General features: G+C 40.6%; 1 protein-coding gene across 2 annotated transcripts in view; it reads left to right on the top strand.

Annotated features, from left to right (window-relative positions):
• Positions 1-21,618, top strand: part of LOC102292734 (zinc finger E-box-binding homeobox 1) — a 75,646-nt gene that overhangs the window by 39,550 nt on the left and 14,478 nt on the right. For both annotated transcript variants that reach the window (XM_005918045.3, XM_005918046.3), the window contains exon 2: positions 8,577-8,762. In XM_005918045.3, the coding sequence (XP_005918107.1) occupies positions 8,577-8,762 (186 nt within the window). The remainder of the gene's footprint in view (positions 1-8,576; positions 8,763-21,618) is intronic.

The following is a 21,618-nucleotide window of genomic DNA, read 5'->3' as shown; positions in this document are numbered from 1 at the left end:
CACACACACACACACACACACACACACACACACACACACACACACACAGTGGGGTAATTGTCTGTTAGAGGTTTGGCAAAGATCCCAAGCTGCACAGCTGCACTGGGTCAATACACACACACACATGCACACACACCCACCAAGCAAACTAGCTGCGGTTTTGTCACAGTGTGATGTTTTGCTCACACATCTTTCTTTAGTCGGGACTTTTTTAAAAAGTGATTTTTTTTTCATTCATCCCCAGTAGTACTTGCTCAGCTGGAGTCTTTAGTCTTTAGTCATGTGTTGACAATAATGAGTAATATATTAGTATTCAACCTAAATATATGCCAAGACACATTGATTCATTTGTTTAGCTACGGGAAGATCTAAAGACGGAGTGGGTCAGTCAGTTTATGACTGTTCCAGACTCAAATGTTTTGGGGTCTGCGATTTTGTGGGCTTCAGTGACCGTTTAAACCAATAAAGATATGGTGTCTGGTAACCTCTGTACAAACGATCCTTTGGATTTTTCTCTAGTATCATCATGAGGTTGATGTGTGTGGTTTTAGTGAAACTGATCAAAGTTTTTTACAGACATTCACGTCCCCTCAGAATGAATTGTAATATGTAACAGTAGCCTTCTCCTAGAAAAATGACCTCACAGGTCAATCGAGCAAGCTTTTATTACAACCTCTAATTTAGTTTTAGCGTTAATTGACAGCTAGTGGCTGTGTGAATACGTGCAAGTACAATGAGCTCTGATGTCATCACCTTTAGACTTTAGTAACCTAGAAAATGGGAATTTCTCATAGTTGTTTAACAGCATGAGGAGGGATTTTCACCTGCAGTAGAACTCGAGTAAATTTTCTCTAATCCTAACTTAGTAATCAAACTTATACCAGCCAAACAGCGAGTGAAAACGAAAATAAATTGAGTGAAACTGAAACTGAAGAATAGCTTCAGACATGAGTCAGGCATGATTGTACATTTACAGTGGAAATGACCCTATTTATCATATCAGAAGTCCTTACAATAGTTATTTCAGGAAGGATCATTTAATTAGAGGACTTGTTAAACAACTTAACTTAGTTAGTACAGCCTCACATACATGCACATACTTATATAGTACTGATAAATAGCATAGTACTGATAAATCACATATGCAGACTGATAGTAATCTATTTCTAGCTTTTGCTCTCCCTCCCCCCTTCTGTCCCTGCACAGCAGCTGACCTTTAACCCAGATACCAGACCATGTGGTCCACTTCGGGTTATGTTGTGGTGTGTCAGGCCAACGTGATTTCCTCTCCATGGTCACGTGTCTTGATGTGGGTTTGGCTGCCTGATGCTAAAACTGAGGAAATCAGTTGCCTTGCTGATCACTCAGTGAACTGTTGATGATTTTTGCTTTGCGTATGGTTTTCCGTAAAGCAAATGTTGGGAGAAATTTTTCATTTACTATTTTTTCAGTTGCTGAACGATAAATAGAAGGCTTTGTATAGAGGGCAGTAGCTGCAGAGGTGACAGTGAGGGAAATTGTGTATTTATAGTAGTGATTTCTTAGAGCAGCTGTTTGTTCTTAAAGTCTATTATTTATTGATGTTTTTAACCACCAGTTCAATTCTTATTTCAAAGATGTTTTTTTTTTTTATTTCAGTGAGAATACCTCTTTAAATGGATAAATAATTTAAAACTGCAAACATAAATTCCAAGATATTGTAAATTCCAACCTGTGACATGTTGTTTCCGCATCTTTGTGTGTGCCAGCAGAGTGCTATTGAAATTAAAGCTGGTCTTTTTATTCAGTGGTGGCACGCAGCCCTTGCTGTTATTGAATATAGGCCATAATATCAATATATGACTCTTAACCTGTTTCATATATATCTTACAACAATGTGTAAGCTTAGAAAATGTGCTTGAATAAGGTGAGAAAGGATGAAAACCTTGCACTTGCTCTCCACAGTATTATTACCTATTTATTAATTCATTGATGTTAACCTAAGCTGAATATGGTACATAAAGTTGATATTTTAAGTAAAACATGTGGCCTTTCATAAAGAAAAATGATTTCAATCATGAACAGAAAGAAAGCAGGAAAAATGCATGTATTTTTGTGCTAGTTTTTAAACTCAAACTGGCAGAAAAAAAAATCAGAAAAAAACATTAGTTTGGAGTAGTAATGAAGGAGCCTGTTATGAAACAGATTTAATCAGAGAGATGGATGGCAGGAAGGGAGGAATGCTTTTGTCTAGACTTTTCTCTTCCTCTCTTAGCCGGCCTCTCCTCTTCACAGAGCTCCAGATGGGGGATTAACAGTTCACTTGACGCATTGTCATGATGATGTGGACAGGTCTCTGTGTCTCTCTCTTTCTCCTACACAATAACCCTCTCTGGCTTACCTATTATGTTTTTGTCTGTCCTGCTCTGCTCAGTGCTGCCCCCTGTCTGTTGACTTTGTAACAAAACTATGTAAAATACAGCAGAGGAGGAACAGGGTCTGCAAGAATTATGAGTCTCAGGATCATTTGTATTCAGGGCGTGCTCCGCTCAGCTGCTGTTTGGTTATAGGTTTTCATTAAGGTGTCTTCAGAGCAATAGTCGGACCACAGCGAAAGACAGGTCTGCCTTTCAACATTGCATAAGGATGTAAACGTCTCACATCACAAATCCTTAAACTAATCATATTTAACCACACACATCATGCTCTTATCTGCTTAACAGATGAGTTTGTGATTAAACTCATGGTGAAAGGGGGGGGAGTCAGATTTAAGGTGCTGAGTTCAGCTTTCTCAGTGCAGAGTTGTACCTCCTTTAAAGTTTGTTGTGTTCTTATTTCGTCTTGGTAAATACCCAAAAATTATTTGGGCAAACAGGGAAAAGTGTATTAAAGTGTACCTTAATTACATGAAATGAGACATGTCTGTTACGGCAGCACTTGGAGACGGTACCTGACAGAGAGGGTGTTTTTCTTTTTTTTCTTTTTTTAATTTTTATCAGTGCAATTAAATGAACGTGGAGAAGATCACTCCTCTCCATATCAGGGATGTGCACTGAGAACTACTCGACTTTTCTGTCAGCTGTATTTTATTTGATCCCCTCCCACCTCAAACCGCTTTCACTTGACTGTGAGAGTGTTGCAGACTTGTGACAGTGTAGCTTTATCTGACAGAGTGTGCACTGGATCTCATTTACATTCATTTGCATCAGTTTTCTATTTCTGTTGTTTAATGGTGATTGTGAAACAGTCACCATTAAACAAGCACAAGTGCTCCCCTTCTGGCAGTAATAATGAATTACATTCTCCCAGAGGTGCACACATAGCCACGATGGAGCCACAGAAGGAGCCCTGGCTGGGGTTTAACCTTACTGTGACCTAGCATTGCTCATCACTGAGTTAGCATGCTAACTAGACACCAGAAACAAAGTACAGAGTTAGATTTAGGAATGCAGTTTAAGAAACTACATTTTCATCTGCTAATGCTCATGATTTGTCATCTTCACTATCGTGCTCCCAAGATTAATTCTGTTAAATTCAACGCGCTGACTAAAATCCAGCAAAAAAGAATTTATGTGTGTGATGCTTAAGCAGTTTTATCAGGGGCTCAGCTGCTCGCGCTTCCCTCCAGCCAGTTCTGTTAAGAATTCCTAACCATTTTGCAACAGGCAGCCTCTGGTGTGTAGGAAAGAAGAAGTGCTTTCTATTATCGGAACTGTCACAAGCCTGCCTGGTTAATAATGCGACTTTTTGTTTAAATGAAGAGAGACACAGTTTGTTGACTTTTTATGTAGGAACTTGCTGCCTATGGTGGTGTGTTTACGCTGAATGCCTGCGGTGTGGTACTTAAACACATTATTATTAATCTGCATCTAGCCAAACCACAGTGGTTCACCTAAAATACCATTAAGGTTTTTGGTCACACTGTATAAGACTAATCATATTTTGATGCTAAGATTAGATTAAATGACAACAATGTGTTTAAAGTTGCTGAGTTTGAGGTCAGGAAAGAAAGCATTATTTTTATAAGACTGAGCAGCAAGACAGCAAGTAGCTAAACCGACACTTTTTTTATCAATAATTTTAAATTTGGTAACAGTTTTGTCTGTTTAACTTGGACGACCGATAAAAAAAATCTTTTAGGACCAAAGAGCTAGACCTGCATTGACATGCTAATAACTGCAGTGTCTTGAGTGGCCACTAGAGGCTGGTCCAGTCAGTCCCGATAGACTCCTAATGTCCACCTTAACAGCATTAAAAATGTATTTGTGCTGTTGGTACCTTTTGGAGCATTTTACTTGCATTATCTCACAAATAATATACCCTCATGTCCAGTATGAGGTATATCCATGAAGCTTTTGCTTTGGTCTTTTACTTCATTTTTCACCCCACCGTCTTGTCACAAGTCCTCAACCATTGGTCGACGTCCATGTTTTATATACTGTTGCTGCGTAGAGTCTCCGTCTTTAAAAAAAAGTATTTATTATTTAAAGAGTTTAATTTCTATTGTTTGCCCACTCAAGGTTTATAGGGATTTTAAGAAGTATTTAGTTAAATTACTTATTTACCAATTAAGTTACTTTTATGACACAGTAATTAGATAAGTATTTTAAATACAATATTGACTAAGTAATTAGTAATTAATTACTTTTTTAAAGTAACTTACCCAACACTGCTATAGCTACACAATAGTGACACACAACTTAACTGACCACCCAAACACTAAAAAAAAACTCAGTGATAAGTCTAACACAGGAAATGGGCACTGCAGTTTATTTATAAACAGCTTCAATGAATTTTAACAGTGATCACTTTCACACTTTGATGCTTTCACTATCCAGAAGCCATTTCCCACAGAATAACCGGTCGCGACAGATGGCCGCCCTCCCTGAGCCTAGTCTAAAAGGAGCTTTTTTTTCTCCCTGCTGTTGGAGTGTTTGCTCATAGCAGATCACTGGATCATTTGGTTTTTCTCTTTTTTGAACAAAGATACAAATCCGTGTATACATACAAAGCTCCAGCTTGCATGATGAGTCCAAACATGGGTGCTATTAAAGGGGTTTTAGACTATTGGTCAGATAGATATGTCTATAAATCTTTCACTAAGTGTTTGGGAGACTAACGCGAAGATTTAAATAATTACAGATATAGTTGAGGTCACCAGCTTCATCACAGTGTACAGATGAGATATTTATTCATTTTTGTTGTTGCTCTGCTCATCACAGATACATGATGCCATATGAAAATTATTCCTGTATTGCTTTTTAACATAAACACATTCAAGGATTTCTAACACCAACCTTTAAAATGTTTCGAGTACTCGTATTTCCATCATTCGGTTGGTGTTACATCATAAACTGAAGCTCCAGCAAATGTTTTTTATGACTCTCCAGCCTCTTACATCGATCCAGACAGGCATCGACCTCACACCATAAACACACAGACAGGGCTTTGCATTCACAGCTCTGCTCGTCTGCCTGGAGCAGTGACTGAATTGTCTCCAGAAAGCACCACCTGACTTCTTGAGGGGTGGTGTTGGAGTCTCTGTGTGTTTAAATAAAGTGTGTGAGCTCAGTAGGTGTCATAGGCTAAATGTAGGTGGGTTTCAGTAGGTGTGTGTGATCTGGTGTGCAGTGTTTGCATGCAAAGAGGTATGAGGTAACGGCACAACCTGAACTATACATGTAGAGCTTGTCTTGTGGTTGAAGACGTGCGTGCATTTTTTATGTGTGTGTGTGTGCACCTGTCACCTGTGAACAAACAGCCCGAGCTCTTCTCCTCATTAGGCGTCTTCAGCACCTCTGCAGAGACGTACATCTTCCCTGTGGAGCGCACACACTTACACGCAGTTTTATTCACTTATATACACACCCTCGTGTGCTCGCTCGCGCTCGTTTGTGTTTTCATGCTGACAGTTAAAAAGCCACTGCAGCATATTTTGCTCATCATCACTTACTTGTATGCATCCGTGTCTCGAGCATCTACAGCTTTGTGCCAAATCCCCCCCGCACACTTCTCGCTCTTAAGTTCATTCAGATCGGTCCAGTTGGTCCATTTTTCACACCGAGCTTCCATTAAGAAGTCGTATCCTACAGACAAACTCACCGACTGCAGCGCAGTGTGAAATAGATTTGCTTTCAGAGGCTGGTAAACAAGTGATTATTTTTACCCTCGGCTGCCATTTGTCCTTTTTTAATATCGTCTCCTCGTATTTGGAGATGAAAATTGCACGTGCATAAAGTCAATGGTTTATTTTTGTTGATGCAGGTTTTAGGGCAGCAACGATTTTGAGGATCAAATTTCAGGATTTAAAGATTAAGATATGATAATATAGTCTATTAAAAAGGTTTTTGCAGTGTTCACAGAGAGAAGGCACTAAAACCAACATTTGTGGCTCAAATAAGATACATTTGTTTTGTCACATTTAATACAAACATGTTCAAAATAATGGATTTCTTTCTGTATTCAGTGGGCATTGACATTTTATTGTGTTTTATGTTAGCAGTGTGGGGACATCTCATTGACATAATGCTTTCCCTAGCCGCTTACCCTAACCCTAATCATCAAAAATGAATGCCTAACCCTTACCCTAAACCTAACCATAACCTAATTGTAACTAAAACCGCATTTTGAGCCTCAAAAATGCCTTCAAACTTGTGGGGACCGGAATTTTGGTCCTCACGAGGCCTGTCGGTACCCACGAATAATAATAATGGATTGGATTTATATAGCACTTTTCAAGGCACCCAAAGCGCTTTACAATGCCACTATTCATTCACTCTCACATTCACACACTGGTGGAGGCAAGCTACGGTTGTAGCCACAGCTGCCCTGGGGCAGACTGACAGAAGCGAGGCTGCCATATCGCGCCATCGGCCCCTCTGGCCAACACCAGTAGGCAAGTAAGGTAAAGTGTCTTGCCCAAGGACACAACGACCAGGACAGAGAGCCCAGGGATCGAACCGGCGACCTTCCGGTTACAGATACGCTTCCCAACCCCCTGAGCCACGGTCGCCAGAATATAGTAAACTTCCAATTTTTGGTCCCCACAAAGATGTTAATACCCGTCCACATATACTCACACACACACACACACACACACACACACACACACACACACACACACACACACACACACACACACACACAGAGTCATTTCACTTATGAATGCGTTTCACAGATTTTACAGGCTTAACTTGAAGGTCAAAATATTACAGCCAGTGCTTTCCTGGAAAAACAAGTCAGGTGCTGCTATAGCTTACCTGGTTGAGCAGGTGACCCACATACACTGAGGCGGAGAGGCTGCAGGGGCCAGGGTTTGATTTTGCCTCAGACAGTTTCCTGCATGCGAGTCCCCCTTGTTCCCTCCCTTGTGTCTAATTCAATAAATGCTAAAAACAAAAGAGTGAACAGACAAGAAAATACAGCATATTCTTCAGAGGCAGAGTCAGGGTTTCATATCAGGGAGTGATGCGTTTCCTGCTGGATAGCAGGGTTAAGCTGGGCATACACTGTGTGATTTTTTCAGTCGCGTTAGCCAACTTCTGCTCAAACTGCACGATTGACTCGCGGGGGTTAGAAGTTCGTAGGTCACGATGCACGGTCTCACACTATACGGCCCGATGCTCTGATGCGACCTGAGTGCTCACACTGTGCGTCCATAAAATGAAGGTTATAACAGAAATTCTGTCGCTCGCTCTCCCTCTCGGTCTTTCACTCACACAGACACGCACACCACCACCATCAACTTTGCTAAATTGCTAATGAAAAACATTGATCAGGCAGCAGTGTAGATCCAGCTATTTTCACGGTTGTTGTGGTTGTGATGATTTTGTGAGGCCACATGGAAAAGGCTCGGATGAGCTTGCCATAGTTCTACAAGTTGTGCCTCCATTGCTTGTGTCCAGATCACACGCTGCACTGCCGTGCTACTCCGTCTTTTTCGCTGACATTTGTGTTTGCGCGTGCGCAGTGTGAGAAGCTGCGCTGACAGCCTCACGACGGTCGCGAGGGTTTGAAATCCCCTGCGACCAAGCGATTGATGATTGGGAGCTGGTCGTGAGGTGTTAATCGATTCTCGTTACCCCACGTATACTACACGATGCACGACGCACGATGAAGGCCAAAATCGGGCCGATCGCCAAAACGGTCGCACGACTCAAAAATGGGCCAAAAATCGCAGTGTAAGCCCAGCATTATGTATATACAGGATCACAGGTGCTTGCAGTACAAATGAAGTAGATGATTTAATGTCAGCATGGCCTGTTATGTATTTTTGCAACACATACATTTCAACTTTCTGTTTTGTCACACACAAACTAGAAGCATAAGTTGAATTCAAGAAGTTTCTTTTATGATGTGAAATGTACGAATGGGAGACATTAAGGGGGCACATAGAGGCTTTTTCCCCATGCAGCTCAGATGCTAATCACACTGAAGTTAATTGCCTTTATTCTGTTCACCACATGTGAATCAAACACTGATTACAGCAACAGGGTGCTGGCTTTTCAGTGCTGGGGTTGAGAACGAGTTGTTTATGTGGTTATCAAGTGGTTAGATCATTTCAAAACACTAAATCTTTTGTTTTTTTTCCCTTGCAGTGACAAACTTCAACAATGGCTTGGAGGCCAGCTCAGACTCCGATGACGAGGACAAGCTACACATTGTGGAGGAGGACAGCCTGCAGGAGCCTGAGGTTACAGATGCTGATGGAACCACATCGCTGGACAGCCATGACCATGACGCCACCGTAACAGTATTACCCCACAACGGGTCCTGGAATGGAGGTGAGGCACGAGCCATGAGGAATGTGTGTTTAGCACAGCAACAGGTGCTTTTCAGGGTGTTTTCACACCTGCAGTGTTTAGTTTCTTTGAATCAAACTCGGGTGCGGACCAAAACAACTGCATCGAGACCTTTTGGAGGATGTGGCGGAGGATGTAGGTGTAGCGGTTCTTTAATAATGTCAATGTGATCTGAACCAGCTACCACATGTACGTCGCAAGTTTAAGGTAAAAAACTTCCTGTAGTTTTGTATGCTTTGTTTTTTGCGATGCAGAAAGGTATTATATATCTGTACGGGCTAAAATAGCTCTAAGATTAATATAAGTTCTCCACCTTATTTCTGTTTACTTTTGTTGCTCTGACCCCAGACACATCTGGCCAGTGAGCGCACTGAACATTCTCACGTGGTTTGTAGTGACGCATTTTTGTTTGCTTAGAGTTTATTTGGGTTTTAGAAGCCAAATGATGGGGAAAAGCTGGAAAAAAGTTATAAACTGATTCGGACTAGAGTAAACAAACTATTAGTATGTAGGTGAGATTAAACACAGGTACCAGGTCCAAAGTGTTTCTAGGAGCCAATCTTGCCACTTAGCAGCCATCTTCAAAAACCTCTGATTAGATAATTTAGATAATACATTAAAAAACCTTTTATTTCATTGGTCACTGCATTTTTTTCAGTTCACTCTCTGATTGGCATTTCTTTCTCTCATAATTTCTCTGTTTATATTTATATATCTTAAGACTAGGCCTTTAAGACTGATCTTATTATCTTTTAATCTGGGACAGTTTCCTGGGCATGCTTGCGGTTTCTTAGCATCTCATCCAGGAGATGCTCGCTACACCCACGGGCTTATACAAGCTGTTTCCACACAGATGTGTAGCACTTCACGGGAAATACGTTAGACGTTTACTCAGCTGTATCTTGGTAAGAGTAGTTCATGGTGGTTTCAGTATAATTCTCTGTAATTCATGCAGCCTTTCTGCAGAATTGAATCAACAAATCTTGACCCCAAATGCCTTGAAGTCAATTATCACACTGGAGGGTAACAGCCAGTATTTTTCACAAAAATGTCCTTAGGGCTGGCATGTGTAATTTGTCCTTATTGCTGTTGTAAGTGAAGCTTAAAAGGTGCATTAATACAGCAACGGGTCCGCTCAGTACTCATATTTATGTAATCAAGTGTTGGCTTCTGTGTTTCAGGAGATACTGTATATTATACCCACCCAACTGTTAGCAAGTAAATCCAAATCCGAGCAGCAGTAGCGTTATGTTCACTGACTTTGTTGTGGATCATTGTGGAGAAGAACTGTACTAACTTAAGCACATACGTAGTGCTTTTATTGAATTAAGTGATCTGAAGGGGGCACACACATGAACCAAGCAACCTGCATGCGGTGCTGGTGGGAGTAAAATCTGGAGGCATGAGTCAGCTGAACACGATCACAGCTCAGTGTGGTGTGCCTTTTTCAGATCAGAAGACAAGTAAAGAGTAGTAAAGAGTAACCAGAAACCAAGAATTTATAGCAGCGAGAGAGAGGATGCAAATGAGGAAAGAGATATATAAATAAGGAGGGGAAGTAAGCTCGTCTGAGGAATAGACATGTTTCTGTAACGCCCTCATTAATCCTTAATCTAGCCGGCAGTCTTGCAGAGGTTTCTCTCTATAATCTCCAGTTCTCACATCCAGCAAACTTTAATAAATCCCATCTACTCCCTAACTGGCAAAGATTCCTTTTAATAATACAATGCTCTGCCTAAGGGCGGTTCTTTACATGCAGTTTATGCTGCATCTTCTGTGCTTGAACATTTTTGTCAGTGCCAGTAATACTTAAAGCAACATCTTATTCCTACATTTTTCTGTAACCTTACCTTACCTTCTGTAAGATTGACCCTTTGCGTTTTAACATTTTCACTTATTAACTTGTTACGTATAATACAGATAAGTGGTAACCATTTCCATATGCTGCTTTACACACGGCATGCCGCATAGTGTAAACACAGTAGATGCTCACATGTGATTTCAGCTGAGATTAAAGTGACGGCTGGTGAAGTGAGACTCAGAGGGAAACTCTAACCCAGTCGGAGATTTTCAGAATGTTTTGCTATGCTGATAAATGGTGTTGATTGCAAGTAGATCAATTGTAAATGGTAAATGGCCTGCATTTGTATAGCGCTTTACTCAGTCCTTAAGGACCCCAAAGCGCTTTACACTACATTCAGTCATCCACCCATTCACACACACATTCACACACTGGTGATGGCAAGCTACATTGTAGCCACAGCTGCCCTGGGGCGCACTGACAGAGGCGAGGCTGCCGGACGCCCTCTGACCACCACCAGTAGGCAAACATGGGGTAGTCTCTTGCCCAAGGATATTTGGCATGCAGCCAACCAATGTGGTAATAATATTAGGGATGAGTATTCAGATGTTTAATCAGTCATTTCTTGAAAAAAGTCTGCTGTATTTCAAGCTTTGCACATCAACTTGTTCTTTGCTTTAGCATCTAAAATGTGGAAAATACCTAAAAAAAACCCTACAAGGGTTTTTAGGTCTAACGGCCCATCTAGTGAGTTGTGAGAATTTCAGGTTAACTGTCCAAAATAATCTAGGGAGCTTGGAAAGAAAAGCAACTGGACTGGAGTGTGATGTGTGTTTGTATGGATCTTAATGTAATTAACTAACAGAAGTTCAAAGCAACAAGCAACTATATAAAATATAAACTTTACCGCTCTGTGCATTCAATCACAAGATTGCAATTTCCTGCAGCATTATTCTCTTGTGTTGTTTGGAACTGTGTTGGGTTTTTCTGTTTCTGTTTTTTATTTTCTTTATAGATCTGATAATGTCTCTGATTGGAGTTGGTGGCGCTCGGGGATATTTTTTTGCAGAAGGATCATATGACCTGTGAAATGCCCCGTTTTATGTGAGCACGCACAGAGCCTGAGGCAGAAAGTCCGGTTTAGAAAAGGACGTTAATAACCACCACCGTCATACCCATTATCTCCAACTGGGGTTTCAAGTTTTTTAATCCAGCAAAGGGTAAGAAAACCTGGTTGTGTTGAGCTTTGTTCATAGAATACCCCTCAGAACAGCAACTGAGCTCTAAAAAAGTGTTTTATGGAGCACAGGCACACCGGGACGAAGTGTTACTGATTGTTAAAAGCCACACATCGTCTCCAATTCCTACAAGAATAGCATCAGCGCAAACAAGGAGCTGTACTGGCACATTTTCAACCATTTTCTAGTAGTACTAACAAAGAAGATCCTTACTTACTAACCTTTGTGCCATCTCATTTTGACAGATGCAAAATAAATTCTGTCAGTGTGTATTTAAAGCTTTATTTAGCTTAAGCGATCAAATCTTGAAATCTGAGCAGATTCATGTATTTTTTGCTTGAAAACAGACTGTCTCCTTGGACTGCACCTTGAAATCAAATAGAAATGGTGCAAATATGCACCTGTAACTGCATGCAGAGACCTTAAATGTTACACCTTGCGGTTTCGTAATTAGCCTTGGAGAGATACATTCGGTTGCATTTTACCTTTACGGACATAGGTGGATTTTTATGGTGCCATTGTTTCTGATGGTATACAACCAACATGTACAAGCTAACCAATCAGCATGAGAGCCTGTGTTGCAGATCTGAATGCATTTGTCCTTCCTTTTTAAATCACAGAGCCTGTGTCCACTAGGTATCCATCACACAATCTGATCTGTTCCGATATTGAGGTTGTACTCCCAAGATTTTATTAGCACCATCTTGCAGTGTGACATGTAGAAAGACAGCCATATTGCTGATAGAGCCCAGTTGTATAAGACTGTTTGTCTGTACATCTCATCTCTCTCTTTGATCGGATTAGTTCATCCTCCTCCAAGCCTCGGGGAACGCCCGTTCGCCCGCCACAGCCAGATGTTCTGCTCTTTCTGTCTCGCACTTGTAGGTCAGCCTGTATGACACCACATCCTAAAGGCTAATCTAACTATGACACACACACACATCCACCAACACATCCACTCTCTCCTCCCTCTGAATCGAATTTCTCCCTCTCTATTCTTCTTTGATAAAACACAGAGACAAGCTTCATCATCATTCCTTGTCATCTTTCTCCTCTGACTGGTGTCTGACTGCTTATCTGTTCTCCAAACAATAAGTGGTCACTGACGGGTGACATGCCAGAAACATCTTGAATTTCTTTCTGGTGACAAAATGTACATTAAAATGTAAAAAAGAGCATTTTTTTTTAATATCCTCTCTTGTCATCACTGTGTGTCTATAAATTAGATAAACACTAGACATAGTGTAAGTGAAAGCCCCGCCCACTGGAGGGGAAAAAGTTGTTAACAGATATGCTGCAGAGTGCTAAAATACTAATAACATGTTTCAAGGTGGCTCAAAATATTAGTGATGTTCACATATTAGGCTACGTTCACACTGCAGGCGAAAGCGCATCAAATCCAACTTTTTTGACCCTATGCGACCCATACCCGATCATGGTATGACAGTTTGAACAGTACAAATCCGATATTTTCAAATATCACTTTGGTATGTGGTACTGAATCTGATACATATCTGATGTTTCAGAAAATGACTGCCGTTTGAATGGTCATGTCGCATTAAATCCGTCTTTTACGTCACTGACAGACTGCAATTATCAGCGCCGGAGAAGACATCGCGAACGCTTCCTGGTCATCCAGTGAAACTGTTGGGAAGACAATGTTGGAGAAACGTGAACATTTTATTTGTACTGTATAATCGGCAGATTCTGACAGAAATTTCCAACTATCCTTTGAAGCACTGCTCTTCTCTAAAACAGCAATAAAGGATCATTATTAGGCCATTTGTAAATAACAAAATAACTTTATAACTTAAAGCAAAATTGGGAAACGTAAAGTCCGAAACAAGTCTTTATATTAAGGCCATCAGTCAAACAATACTGTTTGGTCTGGGTCTAAACAGAGCGCGTTGTGTGTGACGTCTTCTTTTGCGCATGCGGGCGCACTAGAGCGCGTTTGCTGTCACATTTTATTTGTAGTGTGAACAAGCAGACAAAAAAATCGGATTTGAGCATTAAGACCTGCAGTGTGAACGTAGCCTTAGATTTGTCAGTGACAACATTTAGCTTAAGCTAAATAGACAGTCAGGATCTCAGTGTTCTTCCTGCTGATGTGTCACACCTTTCAGTCAGGACTGCTGGAGTAAAGGAAGAATTTTATTTCTTAATTATATTTTGAAGTATGAATCTGTTCCTTCCACATGCATACGAGGACAGTATGAGGCAAGGAGAGATCAGCAAGACCCGCACAGTACAGAGGATATGACAGTAGTGACAACAGACATTAACCATGTCAGATACAGCATAAAAAGAAGAGTTGCGATGGTGGTGGGTTGCTAAGTGGCTTGCAGATGCATAGCAAATGTGGGCAGGCAACAATGCCACGTTCCTCATGTCAGACTTTAACAGGCTCTGTCTGTAGGCTCTTGCAGTTGACCCTTTGCTGCATTAATATTAATTAGGAAAGACCAAATTATATAATCACTTCATTCTAATTTAAATATTGTGCTCATTTACATAAATGAATAATTGATTGAATATTATAAAATCAGCTTATCGCTTCAGTTCTACGGTGCTATTTCTATAATTCAAACAACATAAAAACAAGAGATTTGGTTTATATATTAGTGGAATAACAGCTTAATGAGTTCCCTCATTAACACTGCTGACATGGTGTGTGACTGTGTGGAGTTGAGTCAGCTGAACTGCTTGTTGTTTCTCTTTGCAGACAGGGTTTTTGTGCGCTGCACGTCCGCTGGGAACCGCGGAACAGGTTTAGTCATATCATGATGATTCACATCTGATGCAGTCAACAGTTTTGGACCTAAAGTTGCTCATCCATCAACTTCCTGCCGTCCTTCTTCCTACTCCGAAGTTCTGAAGTTTCACCAGCTGCAGGAAGCGCAGACAGAAATAGACTTTCTAGAGACTTTGTGTTTATTTTATTTTTTTAATTGGTTTCCACTCCACGTTCAGGCAGCATGGTAAAGCTCTTTAAAACTCTTTAAACCTCCAGATACCCCGAAGTAAGTAAGTTTGCAGGATCAGCGCTTACCCGTGCTCGCACACTTTCAAAAACATACCTCAGGATCCAAACAAAACAGCAAAAGTGTCACAAGCTTTAACGAGCAGAAGCAGAACCAACTCTGCATTCAACAGCCGAAGTTGATTGGCTTGTGTTTACGCCGATTCTCAATGCCCTTTTAATCCTCGATTCCTCTCAAACAGCTCAGCCTACGCAAGCATCTGCCTTCATCTCGACAGCAGTTAGTTACAGCCAAGTAGGAAATACTAAAACCATGGAGACGGCGAGAATGTGACACTCAGAGATATTGCTCTCAAGGCTTGTTTCATTGTTCCTGAATAAAGCCTTACATGGTGTGAGCAGTGCTCATGATTGCTGCTCACACCATGCTTTATTTCTCTCCCTCTTTCTCTCAGCTCTATCCTTTCTCCTCTGTACTCACTACTTTTCTGCAGTCACTGATCCCTTCTCATTTCTTTGTATTTTTCTGCCAGGCTTTCGTCTTGCTTTCTCTTGCTTTTGTTTCCCTTCTTCTTCGGCTGAGTATCCAACTACAGATATTGTAGGAAAGCCTCCCCACAGTGTTTGGAGTGATAGGTGGTGCTCTGACTTTGGATATTATTAATTATCTATGGAGGTTTTCCTACGCTTGTAGTTGTTCAGTAAACCTCAACTTTTTGGGACAAGCTAAAACTTCTAAGCCTTATTCTCACAATAAACTAGCATGTCAGGTGAAATAATACATTCACTTATTAGCCTGACATCAGAATAGTACATATGATTGTACACCCAGACTACATAGCAAAGTTTAGTAGGTTTGGACTGTTCTTATACAGCAGTTTTCCACTCAAATACTACTACAAGTCACGTTCATACAGGGCTGAATGTTCACTGTCTATCTAACTGTCACACATATACTCAGACAGCCCACTCTACCTCCTGACCTGCAGCTTGTATATTTATTTAAACAGGTCTGCATCAAATATTCACAGTAGTGCAGGGTTTGATTGGTATTTTAGAGGGCTTTACAGAGAATAATGATGGAAATACATGTGATACTGTTAGCACTGGGCCTGACTTTAAAATTTCCAGGCATACACATTTGTGTTTCTTTCTTTTTTAAAAAAATTTTTTTTCATGATCACCAGCTTTGACTGTGAGCACAGAAGCAGCTGTATTCAAAGCTTCTGTTTGAAAAGGGCAGCCAATCAGAGTGATTTCATTTATTTATTAATTTCTGGTAATAAAAAGGTGTGTTTGGTTAGCTAAAACGACTTTTTTAAAATACCTAGATTTGTACACTTTTCTTAATAAAATCAAACTTTTTTCATAGCTTTAGATCAACACTTTGATTAAAGATTGCAATGTGAGAAAAATATGCAGCGCTGAGTAGAGAGAGACTTCATTTATTGACTGAATGTTCTGTTTTTTTCACCTTTGACCGGTCCTGTCAGGTGCCTTTTTGTTGTAATAAGGTAGGATGGTGAACTTGTATATGTAGTTATGCACTAATTCTCTTGACTTTACAGTAAGAAGAGTTTTTAAATAGAATAAATGTGCCATTAACAATTACATTTTACATCTTAAAAATGCTCAGTTTGCAAAACCTTGACGGTTTAAACAAGGAAAGCATCAGCAGAGGTGGTGATAGTAGTAATAGTAGTAGTAGTAGTAGTATGTTCTTTGGGGTCTTGATATAAATGTATAATATAACGAATTGAATTGACTCGTGCTTTCACGGCAGTACTTGTTATTTTTCAACTGCACCTGCGATAGAAAGCAGCCCGTTCACTCCTTTAGAAAAACATTAACAAACCAGGAAGGAGTTACATATTTAGTGTGTGCAGAGGAGCTCTGACGGTGTTGGAGGGAAGTCATGGAAAAGTCATGAAATGTTGCAGCGCTGTAAGGCCACGGTGGGAACCCTTCAAAGGCTTTGCGTGATATTTTTGGATAGTCTGACTTTGAGTCCTTTCTTTCCTCCCCGTCTGAGGCGAAAGGAGAAAGAACGGAGAGCAGCTGGTGTTGAATTGGTCCTCTGGTGAGAGATTAGTGTGCGCTACTCCCCCTGCAGTCTAGGCCGCACTGCAGCTCCAATCCATCCTGCCTTATAAATTCACCACGGACTCACAGTGACAGGTTCTGGCAAGCTATACGAGTGCTGTGTGCAGAGAGTGCATGTGCCTGTGAATAACTCGGCTGGTGTAAGTATGCAAGTGTATGTGTGTGTTTGCGTGTGTGCGAACCACATGATTTCCTGTTTTCATTCCATTCTGATATTCCACATGTGTGTGTTGCAGGGTCCTGGTTGTCATTACAGCATGTATGTTTTTTGTGAGGCATTAAGTGTAATTGTAGAGTGTGGTGGGAAAATATGCAGAGAGGTGTATCAAGTGAGGGGGGGGATTGGAACGAAGGGGTGATGGAGGGAAATAAAGTAAGTGAAGGAGGGAGGGAGATGAAGTTAGATTAAAGAAATTGTGGGGAGGGGAGAGATTGAGGAAACAAGCAGTTGGTAACGTGGTTGAAGAGAAGGAAGAGGAAGAGACAAAGACAGAAAGGGAGAGGAGGAAGCTAATTTAAAAAGAAAACATGACAGCAATGCAGCCAAGTGTAGTGAGCTGAAAATAGAACATGTTTGTTTCTTCTCTTTTGAATGGCAAACGAACAAAGAATAGTATTGCAGCTTAAACCTTTTTAATCCGTAAACATGTGTCTGTTAATCAAGTAGTCGTTTAACAGAAAGTGACATCCTTTCTCAATTAAATCTTTAAGACCTGCAACTTTCTGCAGCTTAGGGACACTTGGAAATAATCTTATAGTGGCTGTAAAGTTCTCTAAATAATGACTCAGTAAATAAGTAGTCTCAGCTTGCTAAACCTGCCATTTTCCAAACTGTTGTTCGCTTACTCTTTAGCAGGGTCTTTATTTTTGGTAACCTCTGCAAAACGGTTTCAGCCAGAGCCAAATGAAAGTACCCAACACTACACTGCATTTTGTTAACTACCGCCACGAATAGGGGTTCAGCATAGAGAGAGAGATATTTGTTCATCAAATGATCGGAAATAAGATTCTGCCACATATGTTATCAGACTTGTTGCCTTTGCGGTAGGTGGACAGATGCTTACATGCATAAGAACGATGCACAAGTCGTTTATGGAAGCTGTGACACTTTTGACTGTTTAATAGTTGAACAATTAGAAAACTGTGAATTGCATCTGATGAATACGACACATTAATCCGGCAGGAACTCATCAGCTGTTGCAGTCAACCTTGACACAGTATTATAGTAAAAGCCCCCAAAATCATCATGGAAATGGCTTAATGGAGCTGCATTGTGTAACTAGAAGTATTTATGTTTAAAATCAGAGTCAGAGTCGACCTGTGTCCTTGATTTTACTGACACAAAGGTCTGCAGTCAGTCAAGGTCAGCATTTTCACATTCATCCCTGCACTTTCCTAAATGGAGACTGTTTTCAAAGAGCTCGGCTTTCAAATGCCAGGGGGCCAAAATGTGTTTTTAGCTTGCTTAGTGAGGGCATATTTAAGAGACTCCTCTGCTCTGCTCTTCTTGAAGTCTTTTTCAGTTTTCCTTTTAGTTGAGGTTTCTTTTTTTTCGAGGAGTGAAGTTTTTCCCTTTTTTCATTGAAGAGTTTAAAGACAGACGATGCTGAATGCTGTACATGTTAGTGAGCTACATAAATAAACTGAAGGAAGGACTAAGATAAGGAGAAAATGACGATATAAGAGGCTGTAAGAGAAAGGAATGAGCAAAGAGAGGTGGGGAAGGAAGCTTGAAGGGTAGATGAGCGAGTCTCAGAGGGGGAAAAGAGATTTGGAAAGCTTTTGGATGAGATCATGGGAAGTAAAGATCTGTGTGTTTAATATGAGGCTTAACAGGGCTCGGCCTGGGCCCGCCTATTCTTTATAAAGGCGTACACACACACACACAGTTCAGCATAGACCCCTCCTTTCTTTTTCTTTTTATGACTGGTTCTGTGATTGCAGATCCTGCTGACTACACACACACGCAGCTGCACCTGTCCCTGACACGGCTCAGCAGGAAGAGGCGTGGCCTTTCCTGCTGATTCTGCCTGCATTTAAAATACTTGAGCACCATGACAACACTGGTCACAGTTTCACCTCACTGCTTTCTCTTATCAGTGTTTTTATACTCAGAAAGTGAAGTAAGCGCTCTGCCTAAGTTCCTCTTCTACACTTGTTATGATATTTGCACTTAGCACAGCATCCGATCTGATCAAGGGAAGAGTGGCAAGAGTCTTTGTCTCAGAGGGATGAAATCCTGCTTAGAGCAATATGCACACAAAAAATGCTGTAACTGCAAAAAATCAAGAATAAAACCCTGACTGAGCTCTAAAATAAAGAAAATCACTGTATATTGTACAGTATATACTATGCATCCATTTATCAGTGCACTGCTCAAAGGAATATTCAGCCACACACATTCATGCATTTGTATCTTGCCTAAAGTTATTCTACATGCTGACTGTAGAAGTCAGGAATCAAACAACTGGCTATTTAAATGAGTAGATAATCTGCTTATTATGCATGCCTTAACATTAGACTCACTTTCACCACTCTACCAGTTTTACAGAGGAGTTTGATTTACTTGTTTAAGTACACTAGATGGGTCTGGGGGTTAGTGGAAAAATAAATCATGCCATCAGCATTATCTCAGATTGGTGTTGAGACTTCAATTACTTAACGGGGACCTTGTGTTATAAACAGGCGGTGCAGTGTTACTCTGTTTCTTCTGCAGTCTGAAGTGTTATCTGCATGGCTGTCTAGTTTAACTGTTTGCTGTGAATGATCGTGGATGGAAAAAATAAGACGAGTGTTGGAAAATGCGTTACAGTCTTTGCATATTTAAGAAAACAAAGGCAAAAAAATAGGAATGAGGAAGCCTTTGATCCTAAACTGATTTCTTCAATTAAGTGGCTTGGCCTTCTTTGCCATTTCTTTGATGGTGCTCTGCAAACATTTGAAGTAACAGGTAACAGCAAATTATTACTTGCATTCAGGTCACCATCTTTTCAAAATGCGTTTGATATAAAATTGCACGCAGTGCTTTTTTGAAGCACTTGTAGATGCCAAGTTTGCCTGAGCATATTCATTGCTGTCTGTTTTGTTCCATGTCGGCTACTTAAGGTTAATTTGAATAGAGGAGTGTGTTTGGTTTAATGAGAGGGAGTGTTTGGGTAGAGGACAGACTGTCAGTGTGGTGCCACTGTTACGTCCCTGACTCATTTCCCTCTGAAGTGCCACGTTTGAATCACGCCCAGGGCTGTAATTATTCTTTGTAAGGCTCATTATGGTTGCAGGGAAACATACTGTCTGTGTCTGTGCAGCAAACCAGCTGTTCCAAGTGAACTCAAAGATCGCTAACAGTTCAGCTGCTGCAGCCACATAAGCTGGCTGTAGCTATAGATGATTAAAGATGTATGAATATTAGCAGGTATGTAGGAAGCAAGGGTTTCTGTTTTTAATATTGTCCTAAGTAACATGACAGTACAGCATCACAGTACGGTTTGGTCTGTCTAATATTTGGCTCCAAATTAATTTTTAAAAGTTCAGTATAATAAGGTTTGATTTTATTTCATCTTAGCGAACAGTATGTGCTGGGACTTTGTAGTAGAGTGTTAATTCTAATTACTTCAAGTGTGTTTAGTTTATTTTTCCAATATTTAAATATGATAACATTTACAGAGGTTCATGCTGTATGTTTGGTCAGCATTACAGTCGCGTGGCTCAGTTTTTCACTGGTCTGCATACTCACGTCAGAGCTTTCTAATTATGTCCTTACTGCTTCTATATTAATTAGGAGGGTAAGAAGCTATCAAGTGCTTCTAATCAAATGCTTTTGATTATTAACGGATCATCAGCAAGTGTGACCGCTTTGGATACAAGCAGATGTTTTAGCAGTTTGCTGGTCTGAAGCAAATTCATGCCAATGTCAAGATGCAAATAAACAGCAAAAAGCCCAAGAGCTATGTGGCAGACATTGACATTTACCATGCTAACTGAGGTCTGCAAAGTTCTGGACTGTACGGTTAGAGAAACATGAATGTGTATGGTTTTTTTGGAGGTTTGCCAAGAGAAAGCCATCCCCTTCTCGTTTACGTTTGCAAAGTTGCATGTGAACAGACCACTCCTGGAACAGTGTCCTTTGGATATACAAGCCCAAGATGGAGATATTTGGCCTGAATGTACAGTGCCACATTGATGAAAGTCAAACACAGCATATCAGCACAAACATCTCATACCAACTGTCAAACACAGTGGTGATCATTTAGGGTGGTTTTACAGCCACGGGACTTCAGCCCCAGCAGTCATTGAGTCAACTCTGTGTACCAAAGAATTCTAGAGCCAAATGTGAGCTCTGTCCAGCAGCTAAAGCTTGGATGAAACTGGGTCATGCAACAGGATGATCTTATGTACACTACATCGTAATGGCTGAAAAAGAAAAGAATCAAGGGACTCAAAACTCAACCTGAATGATGTAGCAGGAACTTATGAGACCTGTGCATAAACAAATGCCCACAAACCTCAATGAACTGAAGGAATGTTGTAAAAAAGAGTGGGCCCAAATTCCTCCACAATGACGAGAGAGACTGATAAAGTCATACAATAAATGATCCCTTCAAGTTACTGCTGCTAAAACAAGCTGCTCCATAGTTTTCCACAGCATTGTAGCTACAACTTCCCAAATTCAGAATCTTCTGATTTTAGGGATCTCTGAACATATAACAAGCAGAA

Source organism: Haplochromis burtoni, unplaced genomic scaffold (genome assembly GCF_018398535.1).
Source record: "Haplochromis burtoni strain Fernald_Lab_line unplaced genomic scaffold, NCSU_Asbu1 Contig_27, whole genome shotgun sequence".
Lineage (NCBI taxonomy): Eukaryota > Metazoa > Chordata > Actinopteri > Cichliformes > Cichlidae > Haplochromis > Haplochromis burtoni.
This window is presented reverse-complemented; position numbering and strand designations above follow the sequence as displayed.